This window comes from Terrapene carolina, unplaced genomic scaffold (genome assembly GCF_002925995.2).
Source record: "Terrapene carolina triunguis isolate 2854851 unplaced genomic scaffold, T_m_triunguis-2.0 Scaffold714, whole genome shotgun sequence".
In the NCBI taxonomy this organism is placed as follows: domain Eukaryota; kingdom Metazoa; phylum Chordata; order Testudines; family Emydidae; genus Terrapene; species Terrapene triunguis.
Window position 1 is genome coordinate 15,027,580 of NW_020665065.1, and position 27,143 is coordinate 15,054,722.

General features: G+C 46.2%; 1 protein-coding gene across 4 annotated transcripts in view; it reads left to right on the top strand.

Moving 5' to 3' along the window:
• UBR4 (ubiquitin protein ligase E3 component n-recognin 4) overlaps positions 1–27,143 on the top strand; it is a 115,581-nt gene that overhangs the window by 64,082 nt on the left and 24,356 nt on the right. For all 4 annotated transcript variants that reach the window (XM_026660057.1, XM_026660054.1, XM_026660056.1 and 1 more), the window contains 28 exons: positions 240–347; positions 805–921; positions 2,068–2,277; positions 3,120–3,269; positions 4,260–4,487; positions 4,618–4,696; positions 5,709–5,945; positions 7,454–7,622; positions 9,197–9,341; positions 10,175–10,260; positions 10,503–10,590; positions 10,735–10,928; positions 13,010–13,249; positions 14,235–14,373; positions 15,453–15,578; positions 16,153–16,281; positions 16,953–17,296; positions 18,113–18,203; positions 18,608–18,692; positions 19,167–19,294; positions 20,093–20,222; positions 21,032–21,189; positions 22,059–22,168; positions 23,294–23,435; positions 24,859–24,940; positions 25,521–25,694; positions 26,277–26,398; positions 26,834–27,031. In XM_026660057.1, the coding sequence (XP_026515842.1) occupies positions 240–347; positions 805–921; positions 2,068–2,277; positions 3,120–3,269; positions 4,260–4,487; positions 4,618–4,696; positions 5,709–5,945; positions 7,454–7,622; positions 9,197–9,341; positions 10,175–10,260; positions 10,503–10,590; positions 10,735–10,928; positions 13,010–13,249; positions 14,235–14,373; positions 15,453–15,578; positions 16,153–16,281; positions 16,953–17,296; positions 18,113–18,203; positions 18,608–18,692; positions 19,167–19,294; positions 20,093–20,222; positions 21,032–21,189; positions 22,059–22,168; positions 23,294–23,435; positions 24,859–24,940; positions 25,521–25,694; positions 26,277–26,398; positions 26,834–27,031 (4,209 nt within the window). The remainder of the gene's footprint in view (positions 1–239; positions 348–804; positions 922–2,067; positions 2,278–3,119; positions 3,270–4,259; positions 4,488–4,617; positions 4,697–5,708; positions 5,946–7,453; positions 7,623–9,196; positions 9,342–10,174; positions 10,261–10,502; positions 10,591–10,734; positions 10,929–13,009; positions 13,250–14,234; positions 14,374–15,452; positions 15,579–16,152; positions 16,282–16,952; positions 17,297–18,112; positions 18,204–18,607; positions 18,693–19,166; positions 19,295–20,092; positions 20,223–21,031; positions 21,190–22,058; positions 22,169–23,293; positions 23,436–24,858; positions 24,941–25,520; positions 25,695–26,276; positions 26,399–26,833; positions 27,032–27,143) is intronic.

A 27,143-nucleotide genomic window follows, 5' to 3' on the forward strand; every position in this document is an offset into this window, starting at 1 on the left:
TTTCTCTTACCAATATGGCTAAAACCCCTTTGAGTATCCTTAGTCACTTAGACAGATACGGTCTTTGCTGACCATACCAAATGTGGTTAATCAGATGTGATGGTATAAGCATGATTCATGGAAGGAGAGAGTATTGGAATCTGGGATTCCTCTGTGGAGTGTTGTATGGAGATAGTCCATCTCTCGCGCGGTGATAATGGAGCCTGACTTCACTGCCTCTCCAATTTCTGTGTTTCCAGGTTATTCTGATGCTCACAACAGACCTAGATGGTGAAGATGAGAAGGACAAGGGTGCTCTAGATAACCTTCTGTCCCAACTCATCGCAGAACTGGGCATGGATAAAAAGGTAGGGTGATATGAGCAAACACTTGCAGCTTGCTAGAGCTTATGGGTTGGGTCCCATCCCATTAAGGGGCATTTGAGGCAGAGGAGTTGTCCAGGGAGCAACGGGTTTGTTTTAAATAGACTTGTTCAGACATTTGATTTCACTTGCTTTACTTTGTGAGGAGGAAAATGGTATTGGAGTATAACTCTCCGCTGGTAGGGCTGGTATCAGTAAGTCGATATGAAATGTAGTTATAAATTGTTACCTTTTTATTCAGACTCTTAGACTTGGCTTTGGCAGTGATCAAGAACATCCAAGTTTTATTCAGTATAACTGTATACTTTGGGGTCTGTGCTGCCATCAGCACCCAGGGGATTTACACTAACATCCATTGTTGCCAAGGTGTCATTTATAAACAGGTTCCCGGGATCTTAGAGTTGGAATGCAGCTGTGTAAAGTGACCGATCTCTCTCTGCAGGATGTGTCTAAGAAGAATGAACGTTCTGCCCTGAACGAAGTGCACTTGGTGGTAATGAGGCTGCTTAGTGTGTTCATGTCCAGGACCAAGTCAGGATCCAAATCTTCCATTTGTGAGGTACAATCTGGCACCTTTAAACTTTCTTTGCAAGGGGGCTATACCTTCAGGAGTTCCCGTCCTTCACCAGGCGAAGAGTGGCTGGGGGGGGCTCTCTGGAATGGATATTCTGGAACTCAGGATGACTGGATGTGCTTTGGTGCATCCTTGTGGGGAGTGTACAATGTTGCCACAACTTGGCCATCATGGAAAAGGACCCCAGCAGGAATTAGAGGGGAAGCCAGCAGGATAGTGAGACTAGATAAGTTTGTTCCAGTGGCAGTAGCTGAGTTAGTCCATTGTTGATTTGGAATAGAGGCAGCAGAGAAAGGTATTTCTTAAAACGGCCTAGCAGAGTTTACTTAAACCACCTTGGCACTGAAGGAGTTAAAGGGGATTTGTAATGTGATTATTGGAAAGCAGTACGCTGCTGTGTCAACGTAAAAGTCGCTAAGAGGATTCCTTAGATATTTGTTGCTAAAAGGTACGGTAATAAGGCATAAAAACAGTATGTGTGGTGGGAAGGAGATTAATAAAAAAGCATAGAGGTTAAAAATTTAGTCTGAACTGCATCAAATTTTAATGAGCTTATGAGCTGTGGGGTTTGTTTGGATTTACAGGGCTGCTTTAATAGTTTTATTTACAGTCGCTTTTTCTCTAGCCTTTGTTATTCGCTTGAGCTTCCCACAGAAATCAAAGCTCATCGTCTTGCAGAATGCAGGTGGAGTAATACCTGGGTGGGGCAGAGCCTCTGAGCGGCATCTGCAGCCGCGACTCTTTCTTTAGCGGCGCTCACCCCCAGCTGGCCAAATCCCAGATAAACAAATAGAAATCCCAATTTAAAAAAAAACAACTAGTCTTCTAATCCACAGCTCAGTGGCCTCTGGCACATGTGTCGAGGGGAGATTAGACTTAGGAGGAGATTGTGTTTGTTTTTCTTTACTAAGCGCTTATTCAAAAGAGTCTCTGTAAATATTTCAGTTGATTTTTTTTTTTCTTGTAAAAGAAACAAACCCCAAACATGAAAACTACCCATAAAGTTTCAGCAAAATCTGCCCTCTTACCCCTATAATGTCTGCAAATGGCTGTTTGGTGCTAATGACTTTGTCTGCTTTACTGAAACAGCTGCTTCTTAGGGGTGGAGTAACCTTTTTATTCCCCTGTCAGTCCTCTTCCCTCATTTCCAGCGCCACTGCTGCAGCATTGCTGAGCTCTGGCGCAGTTGATTACTGTCTGCACGTTCTGAAGTCTCTGCTGGAATACTGGAAAAGCCAGCAGAATGATGAGGAGCCCGTAGCCACCAGCCAGCTGCTGAAACCCCACACTACCTCTTCTCCACCTGACATGGGCCCCTTCTTTCTCCGGCAATACGTGAAGGTGAGTTCCGCACCATGCCGCCATCATAACCCGTATCAACATCTAACCACCGGCATGGAGCTCTTCCTTGCTAAACTGCTCTAGGAGTATCTAGCATCTGGCCTGCTGTTGTGTGTCTCTCTCCATCGATTCAAAATTTGTCCTCCTGAGTTCTAGCGTCCTTACTGACATCTGGGACTGCTTGATGCTCTCTGACACTAGAGCCATGTTTGTTGCTGCATTCCTGCGCCATGCAATTCTTTGGAGCTGCTGTCATTGTCTCTTGTTTAAACATGAATCTTTCTGAAGGGATGCTACTCTGTGGGGTGAATTCTTTTGCTTGGCAGGCAAAGATCCACAAACCACTGCTGTTTACCATGGCAAGGATGCCTTGCAGTTGTTTTCCCAATTGCAGTCATGATTTACAAGCTAAATCCTAGGCTTGTTTAACCACCATGGTATCTTTATTGTAAACTTCCACTGGCGTCAAAGGCTTTGATTTATGCATAGGTGCAGTACAATGGAAGCCTAATTAAACGATAGAATGCTTTCTGGTTTGAAGGACAGAACATTAAAATTCTTAAGGGCAGGGAGACCTGTTGCACCATAACCACTGCATTTTATTACACTCACCATAGGGGCTTGCTGGTTTTGTGTTCATCTGCCAATCAAGGGTTTTCATGTTAGCTGTAAAGGTGCAATTGAGAATAAATGAAATAGCAATAAGGATCATTCTGATTATAGGGGAAAAAAGCAATCCTCCCCCCTCCCCTCCCCCCCCAAACTTACCATGCTTGGAAGATGGGAGTGTTCTGTGCTCGCGCTCCATATCCTAGCTAACCCACTGAATTTCTCCTCTTCAGGGTCATGCAGCAGATGTTTTTGAGGCCTATACTCAGCTTCTGACCGAGATGGTGCTGCGCTTACCTTATCAAATCAAGAAAATTGCTGACACAAACTCCCGGATCCCACCACCCATCTTCGATCATTCCTGGTTCTACTTCCTGTCTGAGGTAGGTGAGGAACATATGATGCTCCTGGAAGTGGGATGTAGGATTTATGGGTGGTAAGAAAAGGAAGTAAATAATGGTATCATCCCTGGGAGAGCCCTAACTTTGGTGTGACTGATCTGAGAGCCTTCTCCCGCTCCCCCATGTAAGAGGGCTAGCACCTCAATATTGTATATGTCTATACGAACAAGCAGCTATGGGAGCACATGCTCCACAGATAGTGTTGCCGTTACTATCCATAATTCAACACTGTTTGCTGGTCTAGAATCAAGAGCCTTCTGCTAGATAGTGGTCTAGTGTGAAAATGTGTTGCTAGTACTTCACTGATGTTCTTTAGAACAAATTATCGGTTTGGGGTGTGCATTTATTTCAACGGGCAGCTTAGATTTGTGGGTTCCCCCCAGACACGTACACACATACCTATTTCCCCAGGCAGCCACACATCCTCCTACATTTGTCATAACCTGTAGTGCAGCTGTTAATTCAGTAAGGCTTGTTCAGGCCTTTAACCGGAGCTCATAGGTTGCTTGGATAACTATGCCATGGAATGACCCTGCAGGATATCGTTTCATAACCACTAGCTCCAGTACTACATAGCATTGCTGTGCAACTTCTCTTCTGCCTGAGACTTGTTGGGTTGATGGTCCCAGTACCTTAGAATCATAGAATATCAGGGTTGGAAGGGACCTTAGGAGGTCATCTAGTCCAACCCCCTGCTCAAAGCAGGACCAATCCCCAGACAGATTTTTGCCCCAGATCCCTAAATGGCCCCCTCAAGGATTGAACTCACAACGCTGGGTTTAGCAGTCCAAGGCTCAAACCACTGAGCTATCCCCTCCCCCAACTGAGAAGCTGCTAAATGCATTTCCATTTCCTCTTTACCTGTGGAAATAATATTCATGTTAGCTTGACCCACCTTGAGATCTTGTGATTGCTGTGATGACATAGGTCAACTATTGATTTCACAGCACTCATGTTGAATGCTTTGTCTAGTACCTGATGATCCAGCAGACTCCGTTTGTACGCCGCCAAGTCCGCAAACTCCTTCTCTTCATCTGTGGATCAAAGGAGAAGTACCGCCAGCTCCGAGACCTGCACACTTTGGATTCTCATGTTCGCGGTATCAAAAAACTCCTGGAAGAACAAGGGATTTATCTGCGGGCAAGTGTGGTCACTGCAAGTTCAGGCTCTGCCCTGCAGTATGATACACTGATCAGCCTGGTAAGGAGAATTGTGTTTCAGTGGATAAAACATATGTGCGTATAGTGAGAGAGGCATGCCGCATTTAAAAAAGGTGACATTAGCAGAAGAGTTGACTTGCTGCTAAATCCCATGCTACTCTGCATTTCAGATGGAACACTTGAAGGCTTGTGCAGAGATCGCCACGCAGCGAACAGTGAACTGGCAGAAATTCTGCATTAAAGATGATTGTGAGTTTTCTCCGTGACAGTATTTTAGAGAACGGAGGCAGTTCGTAGTAAGCTTAGATTTGATCCAGGGTTTCTTAGCTCTTTGCTGAAAGAGAGTGTCTGTTTTGACATTCAGCACAGGGGAGCTGGAAGGGATAAAGAAGAGCTTGGAGTTGCCCTGGATTTGTTTCTAACACTAATTATCAGTGTTTATTGGTAGCTTCTGTTCTGTGGCTAAAGAAAGTAAAAAGAAATGAAGTAGACAGTGAGCTCTAGTGGAAGAGCACTGGACTGGGGAGCGAGAGACATGGCATTGCGTGTGTGAGAGTGACAGACCAACCTGTGGAGCTGCCCGAGAGCTGCTCGGGCTCCCTGCCCAGGGCAGGTGGAGGGTCTGCCGTGGCTGCCCGCCTGGCTCTTACTATGGCTGGGCTGCGGCTTTGAGAGCCACCCCTGCAGCCAGCTGTGGGGAGCCTGGGTCCCTCCACCTGCCCTAGGCAGGGGGCCTGAGCAGCCTCCAGCCCATGTCCTTGCCCCCCATATCCCCCGCCTACTGTCCCTGCCCAACAGACTCCCCCACCCAGGGCAGGTGAAGGGACCCAGGCTCCACACAGCTGCCAACACAGCTCTTCCTGATCCACCTCTGGCCAGGGAGGCGGGGCGGTGGGGAAGGAGGCGCTCTTGGAGCCGCAGCCCAGCCACGGTAAGAGCTGGGCGGGGAGCTGCACCTCACCCCCCCACCTGCCCTGTGAGGGGGCCCAAGCAGCCCCCCACCCAGTGTCCCTTTTCCTCAGGCCCCCCGCTCAGTGTCCCTGCCCCTCAGACCCTCACCCAGGGCAGGTGGAGGGTCCACGCCACATTCCTCATAGTTGCCCGCCTGGCTCTTAACAGTCAGAGCTCTTGCATCTGCGCTGTCCGCAAAAATGGTCCGTGGATATGAAGCGGATACCCACGGATTTGCAGGGCTCTACTTTTGGGGTGGTTTTAACTTATTTTATTCAGAGTTGAACTTTTTCCTCTCCTTCCTCCGCAGCTGTTCTCTATTTTCTCCTACAAGTCAGTTTTCTGGTAGACGAGGGAGTGTCACCAGTTCTTCTGCAGCTCCTGTCCTGTGCTTTGTGTGGCAGTAAAGTGCTGTCTGTGACTTCATCCTCTGGATCATCCAGCACCTCTTCTACGTCAGCTCCAGCAGGCACTGGGCAGCCAGCAACGCAGAGCAAGTCCTCCACCAAAAAGAGCAAGAAGGAAGAAAAGGAAAAAGAACGAGAAGGTGTGAATCATAGACTATCAGGGTTGGAAGGGACCTCAGGTCATCTAGTCCATCCCCCTGCTCAAAGCAGGACCAATCCCCAGACAGATTTTTGCCCCAAATCCCTAAATGGCCCCCTCGAGGATTGAACTCACAACCCTGGGTTTAGCAGGCCAATGCTCAAACCCCTGAGCTATCCCTCCTCCAAGCTGTTAGCTTATTTGTACCACTATCCTGTTCTGCAGGGCTCCTGGTAATAGAAATGCACTTGTCCCCGGCTCTGAGACATATGCACGGCTCTTGTAGGAGCCCCACGTGTGCAGAGCAGAGGAAACACTTACGGACACATGGCCAATTTTGTTGTAGTTCGCTTGTTTAGTGGAATGGGTCAGGAATGGAGCCAAGCGTCCTTAAAATTGGTGCTGAAATAAATTTGAAGTGCTGAGGAGCTCACAGACCCTTCACAAATGCTTAATAAATTGGCTGGGTCTGTAATTCTAATGGGGATCATAATATATCACAATTCTTACCATGCAAACTCCCTAAGTGGCACTGGTGAGAGTTGAAGCAGCTACTGGGGCTGCACACTCAGCCCCTAAGCAGCAGGTCCTACGTGTCCGTGCTCAAACTTTTCCCCACTCACGGTCTGCAAATGATTTGGGGGGCCCTCTTAGGGCCTATCCCTCACCTCCTGGCTTGTGTGCATGGGAAAATACATATAAAGTAAGTTCCTGTAAGTATTGAACCTGCAGCTCCAAGTCCCCCAGCTCTCCACTGTGTAACACTCCAGTGCTCTGCATCACGTCATTACCTAGGAAGCCTCCGACTCCACGGGCTCCCTTATGGTAGGGAAAGCCCTTCGGAGATCCATTCTGGCTGCAGGGTGAGCTGCTGGTATGGATCCTCCTGGGAGTGTAGTACATTTCCAAAACTCCCTGGCAAGCCTTTCAGACGTTCACCGCTTTCATTAGTCACAGATGCTAGCTTCCATTTTCTAGAATAAAAGATGGAGGGCACACTCGTTCAGAACTACAGTAGAACCTCAGTTACGAACACCTGGGAAATGGAGATTGAACAAAACATTGTGGTTGTTCTTTCAAAAGTTTACAACTGAACATTGACTTATTACAGCTGTGAAACTTTACTCTGCAGAAGAAGAATGTTGCTTTCCCTTTATATATTATTTTTTTTTTTTGTAGTTTACGTTTAACACAGCACTGTACTGTATTTGTTTTTTTGTGTCTGCTGCTGCCCGATTGTGTACTTCCGGTTCCAAATGAGGTGTGTGGTTGACTGACTGGTCAGTTTGTAACTATGGTGTTTGTAACTCTTAGGTTCTACTGTAGTCCCAACCCAGAAACTTGTTTTCTGTCAATGAACACTTACAGTTCACACAGTTGTCAGCCGGGGATGTGTCTCTCTCTCCTGCCATGCCATCCATGAAACAGATACATCTGCCACACTTGTGATGCATTTGATCCGTTTCGTTTCCTGTGCTCTTTTGACTTGTGCCATTTGCTATTCTCCAGGTGAGAGCGCTGGCAGCCAAGAAGACCAGCTCTGCACAGCTCTGGTGAACCAGCTGAATAAATTTGCTGATAAGGAAACCCTTATTCAGTTCCTGCGCTGCTTTTTGCTGGAGTCCAACTCCTCCTCTGTGCGGTGGCAGGCACACTGCCTGGCACTCCACATCTACAGGTGTGTGTTTAAAGGGCCTATTCAAAGCCACAGTTTTTCTCATAGATGGATCCTTTGTAGCAGATAAAATTCTGTGGTGAATTACAGTGCACAGACTTGTCAATCACTGCTTTCTAGCACTTGAGTTGTGCTCTTGAGTCTGTGTTCAGCACTGTGCAAGTCACAAAATAACTATCCAAAGGAGTTTACAGACTAAGATGGACAGACGACAAAGTGCTTATTTGTCTGAAGTCTTGGTGCTCAGTTGCCCATTCTGCAGGTGTTTTGAGCCTTCAGGCTGACAGCATCATCTTGAGGATCTGTTTCCACCATTTTTGCAGTTAACTGCACTTGTGGCTCATTCACTGCCATGGATTTTGATCATAACCCAAAGGGAACGTTCAGTTTCTACTGTGTGGAGTCTGGGCTGTCTGTTCCATTCTGTACAACTTGGAAATCATGAGAGAATTACTTTCTTCTAGAGAGGTGCAAACTATCATTGTTATCAAGTGATGCACATATCATTGAAATTATGAAATTAATAGGCAGCAGGTTTAAAACAAATAAAAGGAAGTATTTCTTCACACAACGCACAGTCAACCAGTGGAACTCCTTGCCAGAGGATGTTGTGAAGGCCAAGACCATAACAGGGTTCAAAAAAGAACAGGATAAGTTCATGGAGGATAGTTCCATCAATGGCTATTAGCCAGGATGGGCAGGAATGTTGTCCCTAGCCCAGGGGTGGGCAAACTTTTTGGCCCAAGGGCTACATCAGGGTTGCAAAACTGTATGGAGGGCCGGGTAGGGAAGGCTGTGCCTCCCCAAACAGCCTGCTCCCCCCCCCCACTTCCTGCCCCCTGACTGCCCCCTTCAGAACCTCCACCCCATCCAACTGCTCCCTGTCCCCTGACTGCCCCCCGGGACCTCCTGCCCCTTATCCAACCCCGCCTCTCCCCGCCCCCTTACCATGCCACTCAGAGCAGCAGGACTGGCTTATTGGAAAGCCTGGGAGGTGGGCAGGTGCAAGCCGCACTGCCTGTGTGGCGGTGTGGCTGCAGGGGAGGGGGGCTGGCTAGCCTCCCCAGCCAGGAACTTAAGGGCCAGGCAGGATGGTCCCGCAGGCCGGATGTGGCCCGCAGGCCATAGTTTGCCCACCTCTGCCCTAGCCTCTGTTTTCCAGAAGCTAGGAAGGAGCGACAGGGGATGGATCACTTGATGATTCCCTGTTCTGTTCATTCCCTGTGGGGCACCTGGCACTGGCCACTGTCGGAAGACAGGATACTGGGCTAGATGGACCCTTGGTCTGACCCAGTATGGCCACTCTTATGTTCTTATTTATGCATAGGGCAAAATTCTGTGGGATGAATCCTCTATGGTTAGTTGTCACAGGACCATTCAGCAGGATGCTAGACTTAGTTCAGTGGAGAGAAGAGGAGTGATTAAACAACATAGGTGATTTTGTTGTGTGTACTTTGCAGCAGCCTAGACTGACGGCGGTATATTTCTCACCTGGGTAACTCCTCTGAGAGCTGGGTACGAAAAGCCTATCTAAACTCATCTCCAGAAACTGATTTGATTTGTAATTTGTCCATCAGGAACTCTAACAAGTCTCAGCAAGAGCTGCTGTTAGATCTCATGTGGTCAATATGGCCAGAACTCCCAGCCTATGGAAGGAAGGCTGCCCAGTTTGTGGATCTCCTGGGATACTTCTCTCTGAAAACACAACAGACTGAGAAAAAGGTATGGTGTCACTCTGGAACAGCTGAAGTGAGGGCCTCTCCCCCACTTCTTTTTTTTTTTCTTTCTAAATGTGTGGCCCTTTTCAAGCGATAAGAGTAACTTTAATGGTAGAACTGATCATATTTGCTGTTGAAACATTTTTTGATGGAAAACTTCTGTGTTGAAATTTTCATCAAAACTTCATTTTAATTTCCCCCAAAATGGGGTTTCTTTAAAATAAATAAATAAATAAATAAAACCTGAAAAACATTTTCTCAATGAAATCTGAAAAACTTTGAAGAAATTTTTTTGACAAGAGGAAAACACAAGGTTTTTTGTTTATTTTTCACAGAAGAAAATCATTTCTCAACCAGCTCTAATTTACAGGTATCAATCTGCTTCAACCCTAAGAAGTACATTATAGTCATTAGTGTTGAACTAAAAGAAGGGCAAGTGGTATGGTTTATCAGGGGCCTGTGGTATCGTGGGCTGCTCTGATAATTGTGTGTTTATATGCACAAGAGGTGAGAGCATTCCACAGACATTTGACCGTAATCTCATTTGTTAGCCAAGGGTTACATCATCACGCAGTAGAAGTCTAATTTTAGTATCAGTGAAAGTCTGCTTCTCGTGGGTATAGAGCATGCATCTGCTGTGGAACTAACAGGCAATAGGGAGGGAGGCTGTATGGCCTTTGTGCTGTTAAAAATCATAAACTTGCTTTAAATTGGAAGGTGCAGAAAAGATATTACTTGCCCGAGTCGCTTGTTTAACCTATCTCTTCACCAGCTGATGTTGGTCCAATAAAAGGTATTTCTTCCCCACCTTCTCTCCTTTGTGTAACTGTATTTCAGTTGAAGGAATACTCCCAAAAGGCTGTTGAGATCCTCCGGACCCAAAACCACATCCTTACCAACCATCCTAATTCCAACATTTACAAGTGAGTTCTTCCTGTCTTTCCTGCAGCATATTACAAGAACTTTTCAGCTGCACTCCACAAGGGAGTGTAAACTTCTTTTGTTAAAATAGTGGTGGGGTAGGGCCGCAGCTGAAATCACAGACTTGTTGCAGCTGGTCTTAAGAAAACACTCAAACTAAATCTGTTCTGCTTCTCTGAATGACTTGTGTTTAAAGCAGAATGAACGCCAAAGTACAGATATTTTTAATGTTTTCTCTATCCAGCACGCTGTCTGGTCTGGTGGAATTTGATGGCTATTATTTGGAGAGTGATCCTTGTCTTGTCTGCAACAATCCAGAAGTTCCCTTCTGTGTAAGTGATCAGTGCTGTTTGTCTTCCCTTCAGACTGTAGAGATCCCAGCCTTTATAGCCATCTAAATTGCCGTGTTTCTCCATTCATTGGGATCCGGTTGTGTTGGCCGAAGATTTTAATAGCACTTTCGTTTCTCTTCCCAGTACATCAAGCTGTCTTCCATCAAGGTGGACACACGGTACACCACTACCCAGCAGGTGGTGAAGCTGATTGGCAGCCACACCATTAGCAAAGTGACAGTGAAGATAGGAGATCTGAAAAGGACCAAAATGGTCCGGACTATCAACCTCTATTACAACAACAGGACAGTGCAGGCCATAGTGGAGCTGAAAAACAAGTATGTACTTCTCGGGTTTGGCAGTGGTGTCAGGATATTTTTCTTGGCCAAAATACAAGTTTGATATGGTGCTGATTGTTTCCTGGCATAGGAATTAGAGGACTTTCTGAATTAGAGGACTTCATTTCACCTTCCAGCTCCTCAGCTAAGGCACACTGATCAGGATGTGTACTTGATGAAACTCCCTGGTCCCTTTTGGAGAGTGGGGAGAAGAGAATCAATGATGGTCATGGCTGTAAAACTCCTGTAGCTGTTTGATCCCCGAGTGGAAAGTCTGTTGGCATTAAAATTGCTGTGCCCGGGACAGTGTAATGTGGGCTGGGAATGAAGCTGAAATGAAAATGAGGATAATGAATATTGGTTAAAATCCTGTTCACTACTGAAGAGTTTGATAGCGTCCCATTGAAGAAGCTGGCTATGCACTGAGCAGATGATTCTTGTGAGAGAGACCTAGAGAGGGAGATTCTTGCTGCGTACTAACTACCCCTGTGTTTTCCTTGGGATTTTTGAATAGAGAATGCCTTCACTGACACAGTAGTCTCTTGATGAATCTGAGATAACCAGCTTATTCACCCCTGTTTATAGTAAGCTGTTTTTTTTTTTTTTTTGGCACATCATATAAAATAACAGATTTGAGAATGTAGAAATTAGCCCTGTCCAGGCATCCTGATGTATCTTACAAACTGAAGTTGTAACAAGATTGTGTCCTTGAGCTGACTTACAGAGAATCATCTTTTAGTTCCTCTATGCTGAAAGTCTCTATTTCCTGATCTAGTTGAGGAATTCAAAATGCCTAAGTGCCCCTGATCTGGCTTGGTTACCCCTGCATGTCTCCAATCTACTATCTTGCAGCCCTTTGTTATATACATATATGACTGTCCTGGATTCTGATCACATCATTAAGCTGCTAACCCTGTAATCATCTTTCTGTGAGCAGGTATAAAGCATTCTGACTGTAGGCCTCTGAATTTAATGCCCCAGCTTCTGCTGAGATGAACAGATTCAAATCATGTTCCTGGCCATTCCACTACTTGGCTGATTTTGTCTGTCTGGCTTCTTGTGTTTGCATTCCCTCTGAGAGTATTATTCGCCTCTGCCTCAGTTGCACCACTGAGTGGGACTGCACTGGGATCTTTGTTTTCTAAAACACCAAAGAGACCATCCAAATTCTAGGTTTTTCAAAACCTAAAGTCTGATTTGTGCCTGCAAAATTTGTGCGCACAGATACAATTTAAGCAAATAACTTGCTTGTTTTTTGAAGATAGATATTAAAGCCACTGACATGTCATGGAAGCTTATACTTTGAATGTCTCCATCCCTCCAAAGACATTAAAGCCCCTTACCAACATTAATGAATTAAACATAGTCACACCACAGATGGGGCAACTGCAGTACAAAGAGGTTGAGTGAGTGGCTCGAGGCCACACAATAGTCATTAGTAGAGCTAAAAATAGAACCCAGATCACCTGACTCCCATACCCTGCTTTAACCACCAGAAAATGCTCCTTTTTAACATGTTACACAGTCTAGCCCATTTCTGCTTATATACTTCTTTTCTTCTTTCTTCTTGAGATGTTCTCGCCAGAATCAGATTTTTGGTTTAGGAATTAATCTATCCTGCTGCTTATTTGAATTTCTAATCCTCAGTGACATCACAAGTGGCTGCCTAGGAGAGGATTGTGATGTCACAAAGAGAGGATTCTAACTTCAGGTTGGGAATAAGGAGTAGGAGCAGATGAGATCTTTAGAAATAAATATCCTGTTTTCATACCGATGTCTTTACTAATAAAGAGGTGAAAATCGCTAGAAAAAATGTCTGTAAAATTAGTTTTTTTCCATGAGGCATCAACAGCTCTTTAATCCTAAACAGTCTCTTGCTATGAAGAGGATAACAGCTTAAAGTGCATTTCTGGCTACATTACATATATCAATATACAAGCTAAGAAAATGACTCCTAGAACTGTTCTCCATTCATGCTGATTAAAATAGATTTTGAGTTGAGATGGTTGTCTTTGGCTTCTGTGTGTGTGAGTGGGAGGTTACTGTTCTGTTAAATGAATGTTTCTTCCTCTCCTTCCCAGGCCTGCCCGTTGGCACAAAGCCAAAAAAGTACAGCTGACCCCAGGCCAGACAGAGGTGAAGATTGATTTGCCGCTGCCCATTGTGGCTTCAAACTTGATGATTGAATTTGCAGATTTCTATGAGAATTACCAGGCCTCCACAGAAACCCTGCAGTGCCCTCGGTGCAGCGCATCTGTCCCAGCCAACCCTGGGGTGTGTGGGAACTGTGGCGAGAATGTGTACCAGTGCCACAAGTGCAGGTGAGTCTATAATTCCTCCAGCCAGAGCCAGTAATTTGTAGGGCCCTAGCACTGTGTACCATGTCAGATGCTTAGCAAACAGCCTCCTGTTGAATAAAACTGCACATTCATATAGTTTAATCAGAATCAAATAGTCCACAAGTATAAAACAGGCTTTCAGGGATATAATGTGAATGTAGCCAAATAACAGAAACCAAATATAACATCCAAAAAAGCTACATTTAAAAAAAAAAAAGTTGCAAAGTCAAGCCCTCCGAAATTAGGAAATGGCAGTATTAAGGTTGCCCAGGGAATCTTAATTTGGTGCCTTTGTTGATATGCATTATGATATAGACTAATGATCACATACTGTTTGGTTTTTTCCCACATGACCTGTGTCTCAATCATTTCGCAGGATGGATGGTGCTCACTGAATGAGCAGCTAGCTACTCAATGTTTTGTTTTAGCCTCATTGTTCGCAGTCTGGCCACAGGCCTTATTTACTGCCGCTCTGACTATAGAATTATTAATTTCCTTCTCTCTCCCTCAACTCCTTGTCCCGTACACTCCCCTCCCCGTGGCTCTTTGTCCCGTCTCCTTGTCCAGCCAGTCTGTGTCTCCTCCCAACTCTGAAGGATCCAAGGTGCTTTGCAAATTCTTTAGGAGGGATCCTGTTGGTGTATATATACTGAAATGCTTCCACCTACTGTATAGAAATATGGCAGGCATATAACAGCTCACAGCCACACTACACTACCTTACAGCAGGAGATGAAGACAAAATTTTGTTGTTAAAACGCACCCTATGTGCTTCAGGTGGTCAGGTATTTGTGAGGCTACCAATGGGTATTGTGGCAGCTTGGGTGTTTTAATGCCCATCCATCTCATTTGTGCGAGAGTGTGTGCGTGCACACAGAGAAGTTAAAGCCTTCCCCGCTGTCATTCACACACGCACCCCAATAAAACAGTTTTATTGCCCCCTTTAATTCTTCTGATTTGCTTTTCAGATCCATTAATTATGATGAGAAGGATCCTTTCCTCTGCAATGCCTGTGGGTTCTGTAAATACGCTCGCTTTGACTTCATGCTTTATGCCAAGCCTTGCTGTGCAGTGGATCCAATAGAAAATGAAGAGGATCGGAAGAAGGTGAGACTAGTACAAGTAGTTTCACAACACTCATAATATCCCTTAGACGTGCCAACAATCTAGTGACGTCATCAGAGGTGGTATCCCAGCTGGGAGCGTTACGGAGGCAGTGTGCTTGGTGCCTGGAAGGGAGGGGGCAGTACCTTATGTCACTCCTTAGTGGCTAATGCAGGACGTGGCATTGATCATGGAGGTAAGTTCGCTTTGGCACTGAGCCTTGTACAGGATCCCCTTCCCATCTCCAGCATTTCAGGGGATGTAAAGCGCAATGTCTCACTTAGAGGTGTCTTGCTGCATCAGGCAGGCAACTCTTTAAAAAAGTAGTAGCCAATGGCTTTCCTTCACTTGGCAAAGCAACCATCCAGTGCCACGTATGTAGCATCCATCGGTTCCAGGTATGTAGGGCTCTGTGGTGAGAGGGGTGTTGGATTACAGTATTATTTGTTGTTTCTATTAAGGTAGTGCGTAGGAGCCCCAGTCATGGACCAGGGCCCCATTGTGCTAGGTGCTGTACAAGCATAGAACAAAAGGACAGTCTCTGCCCCCAAAGCGCTTGCAATCTAAGTATAAGACAAGAGACAACAGAAGGAGGGAGTACAAGGAAGCAACGAGCCAATATTGGTCAGCATGGGAGGCAGTGGTATCTGCACACCAGCATCCTAACGAATGTCAAGGTTTTTGTAGCCATCATGGCAAAGGAGAGTTTAAGGAGGTTTCTCAAGGAAGTTAACGAGGTAGCTTCACAGATGTGTATGGCGAACCCCCCCAACTGTGAGGGGCAGCGTGGGAGAAAGCACAAACAATCCTGGTTCTATACTGTTTTCCACATGCACAAATTAAGTTTGTCTAACTAGATATTGTGCGCTTAGGCTCTGACTTGTGGCCATGATGACTTCCAGGAGCCCATATACCGAAAGCCTTGTAGGTAGCACTGCCTCTCAGTCAGAGACACTGAGAGGCAGAAATGATGGACGAATCAACAGCTGTTTCTGCTGGCGGGTGTAACACTATTTAAAGGTGGAATAAAAATCTTCTCTGAATGCAAGTGACATCAATTTTTTATTTTTCTTTCTTCTAAGGCAGTAACAAATATCAACACTCTTCTGGATAAGGCTGACAGAGTGTATCATCAGCTGATGGGGCACCGACCGCAGCTGGAAAACCTGCTGTGTAAAGTAAACGAGGCTGCTCCCGAAAAGCCACAGGTAATGTGGGATAGACAAATCCCAGTATAAGGCACAGCTGACCTTAGCCAAGACCAGGCTTAATAAGACACTGGCCTTAATGCTGCGTACCAGAAAGCAGCATTATTTCAATCAGGATTGTGATGGAAGGGAATGAAGTGAATGTGTTTTTTTAGGGCTAGATCGAGTCCTGTGAATCCATAGACTTTGCTCTTAGACTGCCTTTATCTAACCCATCCTCTTCTATAACTGAAACTGTCATTCTGGATTCACACTCCAGGCTTACGTGAAGCAGCTTGCCAAGCCAGTTGCGTGTCGGTAAACTAGCCAGTACCGTAGTGTGTGGTCTACAGGTACATGAGTCTCTCTGGTATTTTCCAGAGAGTGTCATTGTGTGTGTTTAGTCTTGCCTGTTTTGAAGAATCTTCCTCTTGCCTGATTAGTATATTACAAAGTTACTGCAGAGAATGGCAAAGGGGCCTCTCCTTTCAAGCAGGTTTTTGTAGTAGAAAGCTTAATGTTTGTATAGTCCTCCCGTGTGACTACTTGTTGCTGTAAACTTGCTGGTTATTTTCCCCTGCTCCCTGTGTTTCAGGAGGACTCCGGTAGCAGTGGTGGGATCAGCTCCTCCTCAGCTAGTGTGAACAGGTACATACTACAGCTAGCGCAGGAGTACTGTGGTGACTGCAAGAATTCTTTTGATGAACTCTCCAAGATCATTCAGGTATGAATATTCACTTCGTTGTGAATCTGGGCAACCCAGCGTCCTAAATTGCTTCAAACAATTGATGTAAAAAATGCAAAGCGAGCTGTGGCTGTTCTAAATTGACCCCCGTAGTAACAATAAGGGTTGCACTTCAGAAGAAATGTAGCAGATTTTCAGTGAACTCACGAGCTACCTTTCCTAAACGCTACGACAGCTGTTAATTCTCAGGCACTGCAGACCAAACCCTTAAACAACATAATGCTTGTAATGGGGAGAGCGTTGTCTACTGGTTTGAGGAGGTGCCTGGGAGTCAGGATTCCTCAGTTGTCTTGCTAGTTCTGCCACTGATGTGTGGTGACTTCGTCCAGGTCACTTTGCCTCTCTGCTTTCCCCTTCTGTCAGATGGGGATAAAAATTACCTACCTCGTAAGTGCCGTGTGAGGTTTATAAATTACTCGTTTTAAAGTATGTTGAGATCTTTGGATAAAAATGTCTCTATATGAAATATATTAAGTAACCATAACTTGAGACCTGGATAAATTGAAAAATCATGATCATATGCTGCTTCTCCTTTTTCTTCACCATTTTGCATTTAGTTCCATTGAAGTATGACATTTAAAAGTTAGTTTAGGAGGGGTTAAATCCTGCACAGTTTTAATTTCTTCTACTTCTCTTTTGTATGTTTACAGAAAGTTTTTGCTTCTAGAAAGGAGCTCCTGGAATATGATCTCCAGCAGAGAGAGGCAGCAACCAAATCATCCCGAACCACTGTCCAGCCTACATTTACTGCCAGCCAATATCGTGCTTTGTCTGTCTTAGGCTGTGGCCACACATCTTCAACAAAATGCTATGGCTGTGCTTCAGCCGTCACTGAGCACTGCATAACGCTGCTCCGGGCCCTGGCAACCAACTCTGCCATCAGGCACATTCTTGTGTCCCAGGGCCTTATCCGAGAGCTGTTTGATTACAACTTGCGCCGGGGCGCAGCCACGATGCGGGAGGAGGTCCGTCAGCTGATGTGCCTTCTGACCAGGTTAGACTCGGCTCTGCATCTGTTTAGGGCGCTTCATACTTGTTGGTTCCAGTTTTAGTGAGGTAGATGCACTAACAGAAAATCGTTTGAAGTAGCCATATAACTAATGACATTGACACCTGCTGTAGTTAACCCAGTTTCACCCAAAGACCAGTTGAGCTCTCCCACTGCAATGTTAACTGTGGCTCAATCACTTTGAGCGCGGATTGGCATTGTAAAGGATTTAGGGCTCGCCCATCCAGCTTTTCCGTAAGCACTCCACTTCAAACAAACATTTCTGTGTTTAACAGCTGAGCTCTGGGAAGCTCTGGACTTGTGGTGGTGTATGTGAGTGTTCACACATACTCCTGCTTGTAATAAGATTGTTCCTAGTGGTTTTAGTGGAATGGGAGTTGGACATCCTGAACTCGATTTCTGCCATTTACACGGACTTTCTGTAGGTCAACGTTTTCAAAAGTAGCCGCAGTTTTTGAGTGCCTCAGTTTGAGACAGCCTAAACGTGGTTTTTAGAAGGCGCTCAGTGTTTCAGCAGGAGTTTTGGATGCTCAGCCCTTCAGAAAATCGGGAACAGGGTCTCCTAAGTTTTTGCATCCTAAATAAATTACTTTTGAAAATTGGACATTAGTATATCTTCGCCTCCATTTCCTCCTCTGTAGAAGTTGATTTATCAAGTTGTGGTCTTATGTCAGAAAAGTGCTGATTGGACAGGCTTGCTATAAATTTTAGATGAACCAGACTGAAATGAGAGGCACTTTGTGTATCTGAGAAATGTCTGCAAGCAGTGTTTAATAGCATTTACTTTGCTTCTGAAATCAGAGACAATCCAGAGGCCACACAACAAATGAATGACCTAATCATCGGGAAGGTTTCTGCAGCTCTGAAAGGACACTGGGCAAACCCTGATCTGGTGAGGAACTCCAGTATTTTACTATTTCTCTTCTTTCTCCCCTGCCCCTCTCCAGTGGCCTTTTGATTCTAATAATTGATTTCTGTAAAGTGGTGTTTCCAATCAATCCATAGTCAAGAGGGCATTTCTGTCTTGGTAGGCACTATGGCACGGGCTGGAGTCAAGCATCACACGACGTGATGGTGAGCTAGCTTCCCCGCTCAGCACTGCCAATACATCTCAGTCCTCGCTTTTAGCACTCCATCCTGGGCCTCTCTCAAACAGGTTGCCAGTCATCTCAGATAGAGGCTTTGAGTTGAGATCACCAAAATTAATGTATCTCGAACTCCAGATATTGAAGAAGCAGCAAGGACTGTACTCTGTCCCCGAGCCTTCGTAAAGCTTTGTACATTTTTCCGTTGCAGGCTAGCAGCCTTCAGTATGAAATGTTACTGCTAACAGATTCCATCTCTAAGGAAGATAGCTGCTGGGAGCTGCGTCTGCGCTGTGGTACGTTCAAACAACTAATAAGGGAGTTTAATTTAAAAAGCATGAGTTAGGTGTCTGTGGAAATGGAAAATTCCTGATACAGTGTAGTAATCCTAGCACAGATGACCTGGTAACTGGGGTCAGTAGTGGGGGAGTCAGCTGTAGGCTTTATGGGGGCAGTATATACAACAGAAGTGCTGGGAGGAGAACATGGAGAGGATAGAACTAGAGGCAAAGGGAAGTGGGATCTTTTTCCTATCACGGGCATGTTTCTCTCCATGAGAATGTGATAGATCAACCCAGGATATGAGATCTTGCCTTCTGTTGAAGACTTTTGATTTGTGTGTATGGCAATAGTACCTCTTCTAGACTAGACGCAATAAATGGATCCCTGCTGGATTGATCGCTGCCCGCCGATCTGGCGGTTAGTGTAGACATACCCTTAGCCTTACTGCATCCTCATTAACGGCATTAAGCCCTGTGTCGTCCTTTCAGCTCTCAGCCTCTTCTTGATGGCAGTGAACATTAAAACTCCCGTGGTTGTTGAGAACATCACCCTAATGTGTCTGCGAATTCTACAAAAACTGATCAAACCGCCTGCTCCAACCAGCAAGAAAAACAAGGTACCTCCCTTGACACTTCGGACTGAGCAAAGAGACAGTTAGCTGACTGAAATCTGAGACTCAGTAGTGTGTCAGGAAAAAAATACCATATGTACGGGTTTCCAGTTCCTGGTCACTGCTGCTCTAGAAGCACAAGACCACATGCACTGGAATCCAGTGACGGGTGGATATATCTAAGGGTCTCTCCACTTTCTCCTGCACAGCTTTAAGATGCATAGGAAGAGGGCCATCAAGGCAATGACTGTTACTTTATCCACGTTCTTACAGGACTTTACCTAGCTTTTTTGAAGCAAGTACGTCTATTGATTTTTATCTCAACCGAACGTTTGTACATGTAGAGCTCTAACAAGTTTTGACAAAAAATGGATCGACTTCTCTGTGTGATCCATTCACAACTGGAGCATGTGTCACGACCCTGGTGTCTGACTTGGATTGTCCAATGTCAGACGTGGGATACGGAACTCCATAGCAGTATCAACCTTTTACATTAGAATAAAGCATCCCCATTTAAATGATAGGTCATCAGTGTCATGGACAAAAAGCAGGGGATGTACACGGATAGCTCAGTATCATTTGCACTGAAGTAAAGTGGTCTAAACTTACATAATTGAAACTAGTGTTCTGATTACAGAGAACAAACCTTGCTGGTATAGTTGCCTCTCCTCCTGTGGAGAGCTCTGTTTACCTATCCATCGTGCAGGCATGTCTGATTGTTCTGCCATAGGAATAGTTTGTCTCGGGAACAAAATTTGCTTTTTGAGGCTGTCGCAGACTTGAGGCTTTCCCTTTGCTTCCTAGGACATCCCAGTCGATGCTCTCACCACTGTTAAACCTTACAGCAATGAGATCCATGCTCAGGCTCAGCTCTGGCTCAAGAGGGACCCCAAAGCATCATATGAGGCCTGGAAAAAGTGCCTCCCTGCTAGAGGTAGAGTCCTGTCCTTTTACTTATCTTTTCTAAAGGGAGTGAAATTGTGCAAAGAACATTTGTATATGTCCAGGTTTGAGTGCTGACCTAGTTAGCGGGTCCTAAAACTGCTGCCTGTCTCCTTCCCTCTTGTTCACGACTGAGATAATCTCTGCACTTCTACAGCTGCAGAATGGGCAGACTCAGTGCTGCCATCTCTGAGGAGCTGCTAGGCCTGTGGCTCGACCCCTGTGGCCGAGAGAGTTCTTGGAATAAAATCAGACATTGGAGGCAATATGGTCTAATGGTGGGAATACAGGGTTGGGCCCCCAGGACTGAGTGCTACTTCAGGCTCTGCCACTGACTAACTTTGTGGCCTTGGGCAAGGCACTTAACCTCTCTCTGCCTCAGTAGGCTGTCTATAGAATGGGTTGATACCACCTCCCTTATAGGGCTGTTGTGATGAATAATTGTACATCATTAATTCTGAAAACTCCATCCCTTTGTAATATAAATTATAAAATCTCAAGGCTCATGGGCTGAGCAGTTCCCAAGGAAGTCATGTGTTGCATTTCTTGGCCAGAAGGAAGGTTGGCCCAGTGGAGGTTTGAAAATGGCAGCGGAAGGGAGCACAGGAGGATTCCCGGTGCTCCTAGAGGGGTTTGGAGGGTTCCAGCAGGAAAAAGAAACAGAGCTACATGGAATCCTCTATTTCCTCAAAGCAGGGGGTTGTATTCACAGGGAAAGGGAACTCTTAGAGCTCCTCTGCACAAGGTGTGTTCCTAGGGAATGGGAGATGACCGTTCCCTTAAGCTGTGTTGATGTTGTAGGTACAGAAGCCAATGGGAAAGCTCCCAGCAGAACTGAGCTTCGCCAGCTCTACTTGTCAGAAAAATATGTCTGGAAATGGAAACAGTTCATGAGCCGACATGGGAAGAGAACCTGCCCTCTGGATCTCAAACTGGGACATAACAACTGGTTGCGACAGGTAAACATCCTGGAGGCATCCAGTGCACAACCCAAGAATTGTAGCATTCTCAATCATTGATGGTTTTTATCTCCCAGCTCTACAACTGGTTATTGGTAGTGTCTCTTCAAGCAAACCATGAGGTGTCAAAGGAGCTGTGGTTTGGAGACGCTGGGCCCACTGCAACCTTTATGCGAGTGGGGGTCCTTGTCGGATAGCTGAAAGAAAAGGGGTGTTGCCCCTTTCAGGGACTCCTTTCTAGCAGGTTGGGATTAGGGGGAAAGCTTTTAAGAATGAACAGGAAGGGCAGGAACCAGTTGGAACTGGGACAGGACAAGGTCTCTGCATTGCCCTTCCTGCTGACTGAAAGAGTGGGATGGTATTTATACCCCTACTGACTGACTGGCACACACAACCTCCCCTAGGGCTGGGTCCATGGAAATGCCATTTAAAAACATAACTCCCAGCTTTCTGCCTTCTCTTAAAACTCTCTGGACCTTTGAGTGACCTTGTGATCACCACTGACTTTGTCCTGTCCAATCACATCTAAAGGCTTGTCTGCAAAAACGCTTCGTTCCCAGCAAGCTGGGGTGTAAATCTACCCTGTACCAGCCTGCTACACACGAAGTGTCCATGCGGATGCTGCTGCCATGCACCAAAAGTTCTCTAGTGCGCTTTGAGCTACCTGCTTTGAAACAGTGTAGATTTTTACACCACAGCTTGCTGCAAAGGAAGTGTCCATGTCGACCATCTCTAGGTCTCTGGCATGGCAATACAGAGCACTACTGCTAGGCCACCAGTTGCCCCCATGTTGGTCTCATTTTAGTGACTGTCACTAGTTTACCTATCCACATCCAATGACATCATGTGTTTTAATTTCCCCACCTTAGGTACTGTTTACTCCTGCAACCCAAGCTGCCAGGCAGGCTGCATGCACTATTGTGGAAGCTCTGGCTACCATCCCCAGCCGGAAGCAGCAGGTCCTCGATCTCCTTACCAGGTATCTCACAAGGTGCTTAGCTTTGTAGCGCCAGAGTGAATCACATAATTTGATTTCTCTGATCCCCGCTAAAAGTTGCACATCACTCCTTTAAGAATTCGCACCACAGTTGTTAGAGTACAGCTCTCCTGGGCATTTACTGCTTTACAGGAGCAGCACTTAACACTGATAGAACTGGTATTGGGGAGAAAAAGCACAAATGGGGAAAGGCAGGCTCCTTACAGCTCTTCTCCTACCTTGTTTCCCTACCATCTATCACACTTACAAGGTGAACCATGCCTGAGATCCCTTTCAGTTCCTCTCAAGTGCTGCACCCCTTAGGTGACAGGCCTAGCTTCCTGATCCTCGCTGTGGGTGGAACCACATAGTCCAGCCACTCTCGGTCTGGGTACTCTGAGCCATTCCCCATCCATGTTAATGTGACCAGCTCAGCTGCGTTGGACACCTGTAAGCCCTTTCATTCCTAGGGTCTGTGACTGGGACATTGATAAAAATGACTTAGAAACAGTCTTCAAAACAAAGCATTATTTGTTCTTTTCCCCCAGAGGTACAATGTGCACAGGGCAATGGGTAAAATTGATAAGTCTTGCGCCGTAATTGATCCTTGCCAGGTTTTGTAAGTTCCCCTCAGCTAACCACCATCTCTGGGAGAAACAGACAGTCCTGCTCACAGCATGCTCTCTCTATCTATGTGTTCCTTTGCCAGCCTGTCAGCTTCCACTGACACTCTCTGGGCAGCCTCTCTGTCCACTCAAGCACCAACCTTTTCTAGTCCTCTAATGGTTTGGTGTTCCCTTTGATCTCTCTCTTCCCAGCCTTGGCAAAACAGCTCTGTCACCAGGGCTGGAGTTGAGGAGTTGCTTCTTCACAGCTATAAAACTGGCTATTGTTTGGAGTATTTATTGGGATGTTCCTTATCTAGGCCATTATTTTACCATTCTTATTTGGTTCCTTTAACAACCCCTTTTGAGCTAACTCCCTGGCAAGTAATCCATCATAAACACTCAGAGGCATGCACCATATTTATAAAAAAAAATTATAGCTATTTCCCAGGTTGCTGCCCCATCCTTAAGTTCTGAGTGCTTCTTGTCACTAGGAAGCAGTTAACTTCTGTTTCCGTGTTAGCTACTTGGATGAGCTGAGCATTGCTGGAGAGTGTGCTGCCGAGTACCTGGCTTTGTATCAGAAACTCATCAAGCCCGCCCACTGGAAGGTCTACCTGGCAGCAAGAGGCGTTCTGCCCTACGTCGGCAACCTCATCACTAAGGTACAGATCTGTAAGAAGGAAGCAAAGTAAATAGTACGAGGAAGCTGGTGCCAACCTTGCCATAGGCGCCGACTCCATGGGTGCTCCAGGGCTGGAATACCCACAGGGAAAAATTAGTGGGTGCTCTGCACCCACTGGCAGCCAAGCTCCCCTCACCCCACCACCTCCTCCTCTCCCCCCAAACGCATTGCATTCCCGCTCCTCCGCCTACCTCCCCGCGCTTCCCCCCGGCTGCCACCAAACAGCTGTTTGGCGGCGTGCTGGGAGGGAGGGGGAGGAGCGGGAATGTGTCATGCTCAGGAGGAGGCGGGACTGGGGTGGCGATTTGGGGAAGGAGTTGGAATAGGGCAGGGAGGGGCGGAGTTGGGGCGGGGACTTTGGGGAAGGGGTTGGAATGGGGGTGGGGCAGGGGTGGGAGGAGGTGGGACAGGGGTGGGGCTGCATGGAAGGGATGGAGTGGGGGCAGGGGCGGGGGGGGTCGAGCACCCAGGAGAAAGTGGGGAAGTCAGCACCTGTGAACCTTGCAGCTCCCCTCAAGCCCCACAATGTCAGTCTTCTCGCCTGGTTTCTGCGCTCTAAGAGCTGCACCCGTTTGCTTTTGTGCATGATTCCGAATTTCTCTTTCCTCCCCATGGGATCAGTTGTATAAGGTTGGTATTTCTGAGCTGACGCCCATCACTATGGGCAGCAATGGCTTATAGTAATTCTTAACCCCAGCTGCTCCGTGCCTTGATGTGAGCTGGCCATTTCCCTTTATTTAAGTATTCCACAGGCAACTGTGCCAAGGAGCAAATATATCTGGTACGTTGACTCGGCAGCAGCTCTGTGCCAAAACCCCATGTCCTGGCTGACGGATTGAGCGGGCTCAGAGAGCAAATAGTGACCGCAGAGCAGAAGGATTAGGTCTGCTCCAGTTCCTCCAACATGAACTATGGGCTCTTTGGAGGGAATGTTTTTAGGTTACAGTTTTCAAGTCGTTGGGTTTCAGCAGCCCTTGATACTCAAGTTTATTGCAGTGAAATCCAATCCTAGACCACAGCAAACCCTACTGGAACCTGAAGAGGCTGAATAAAATGTTACAGGCACAGTTATGTACAATGCCCCTGCTGTGCAATGGGGCATACCAGGTGCATCCTGACATCACAGCATTCGTATTGAACAATGGCAGCGCAGCGTGTGCGATGATTGACCAACAGAGAGATGGGTAATAGAAATGAGATGAGTAAGTGGACGAGAATAGGAATACAGCTTGGGCACCCGTGGACAGATTGTCTTCTTACTTTGTTTTCCCGGTCCTCTACTGTGTCCATTAGAAACATGGTGGTTTTGCTTTGAGTCTGCTGAGCACGCATCAGCCGGTCATTCCTGGCACCTGCAGTTTGCTTTGCTGCCTTGTCATGTAGATGGTGTTTGTTCTTTTTAGGAAATAGCTCGTTTACTTGCCCTGGAGGAAGCCACACTCAGCACTGACCTGCAGCAGGGATATGCCTTGAAGAGCCTCACAGGTACCTAGTTGCACCCCCGTATAATGGTCACATATTAAGATCTGCAGCATGGTTCACTGCATTTCAAAAGCATGTAGCGGTTTCAAACTGTTCCCCAATGTAGGTGTAAGTATTAGGAAAGTCATTCACCTGCATATCATCAGAGCTGGCTTAAACATAAGAGGCCAGGGAAGTAGCCAAGAGAAAAGAGCCACTGTGGAACTGCCAGTCCCGCCTCAGACACACTCCCTAGGCTGGAGAAAAGAGCCCCCAATCCCACAAGTGGAGTTCAGTGAGGAAGTTATAAGCCCCACACTTGGGAGATTGCTTGCTCCCATTCCTCTCCTCTTCTCTGATCATATTTGGTCTAGCACACAAGCCATCCCCATCCCAAAAATGGGCCCGTCTTTTCACCCTAAATCTTTTGGCTTATATAGGAGTAGGTTGGGTAAGTAACAGACTGGATATCAGGAGTCACTGCAGGCCATTTCATTTTCTTGTTCCCTTCACAGGATAGTTCTAGATTTGCTGGCCATGTGTAATACATAGCTAACAAAGCAAATAGATTCTCCTGGTTCCTGAATCTCTCCTGTTTTCGTAGGGCTTCTCTCTTCCTTTGTGGAAGTGGAGTCCATCAAACGACACTTCAAGAGCCGTCTGGTGGGCACAGTCCTGAATGGCTATCTCTGCCTGAGGAAGCTGGTAGTGCAGAGAACGAAGCTAATTGATGAGACCCAGGACATGCTGCTGGAGATGCTGGAGGATATGACAACAGGTAGAGACAACTGGGTTCCAGGAATCCTGACTATAGGTCACCTGAGAAGACAAGACCTGTAGTGCAGCCCCACAAAGGAACAACTTCAAGGACCCCACAACAGGGATTTTCATGACTTTGGCCACCACATCATGTTGGTTTTAAAGCACATCGTACAACATTTAAAAACTATGACATGATATATACTAGCCATGGGATTACAAACACTAATGTAGGTCAATGGTTCTCTCACCTCCCTCCCTTCATCATGTAATAAACCTAGCCAGTAGAACCCCTTGCCATTCCTGGTCACAGGGAAATTTTAAAGAAAATGCCTGGAAGAGACCTTTATTAGTTCCCAGGAATTTCATGCTTTGTTATGAAAGGATCATTTTCTTGTGGCACTAGTGTGCAGAGGTTTCCTGGTTACCATGAACCCATGAACCCATAGCGATTTCCCCAGCTATGTTAAACAGATACTTTTCAGAAGAGAGGTAGCCTTGAAGTGTGCTACGTACTGCAAGAGGAGGTGATGTATGTGTTGGGCTAAAAGGAGCCCACTGAAAAATTAGATTAATATGAAACGCTCCCTTCTCTTTGCAGGCACAGAATCTGAAACAAAGGCATTTATGGCAGTGTGTATTGAAACTGCTAAACGCTACAGCCTTGATGACTACAGGACTCCTGTCTTCATCTTTGAGAGACTTTGCAGTATTATCTATCCAGTAAGTGAGCCGACACCTGCAGTCATTTGCCGGTCTTGTATATGTCCTCAGAATGAAACAAGCTTATCAAAGTAGTTGTTTACACTTCAGCAGAACAGATCCCAAAGCTGTGCTGACTCCACTGATTTTTGGTTTGACGTTAACCAGTGTAGAATTGTACTAGTGTACTGTCCCCATTCTGGGACCTCATACCAGTGCTGGGTTCCTGTGCCATTGCTGAGCAGGTGAGAAGCCTGAGGCTTGGCCTTAGTGTGCAGTGAGGAATTTGCTTACAGAAGATGATCTGGTATTATCAGGTCTCCTCCGAGGTCTGTAGGTACAGCAGGGGGAGCTAGTGATTCTACTGTCTTAGAGAAAATCCTGGTAACGGCTATGAGGATGAGAGACATGTTTAGGGAAATCTTCACCCACTCTCCCTTTGCTTTTGCTCTTAAGGAAGAAAATGAAGTGACTGAGTTCTTTGTAACACTGGAGAAAGATCCCCAGCAGGAAGATTTCTTGCAGGGAAGGATGCCAGGGAACCCCTACAGCAGTAATGAGCCTGGCATTGGGCCGCTCATGAGGGACATCAAGAACAAAATCTGTCAGGACTGCGACCTGGTGGCTCTATTGGAGGATGACAGTGGAATGGAGGTGAGAATGCACAACTGCTGACCACGTGCTGAGAAACATGGGGGCAGGTTTCTGGTCAGGCTGGTGATCAGCGTCAGTGATGTGGTATGAGCTTGTGCTCAGATTTTTTATT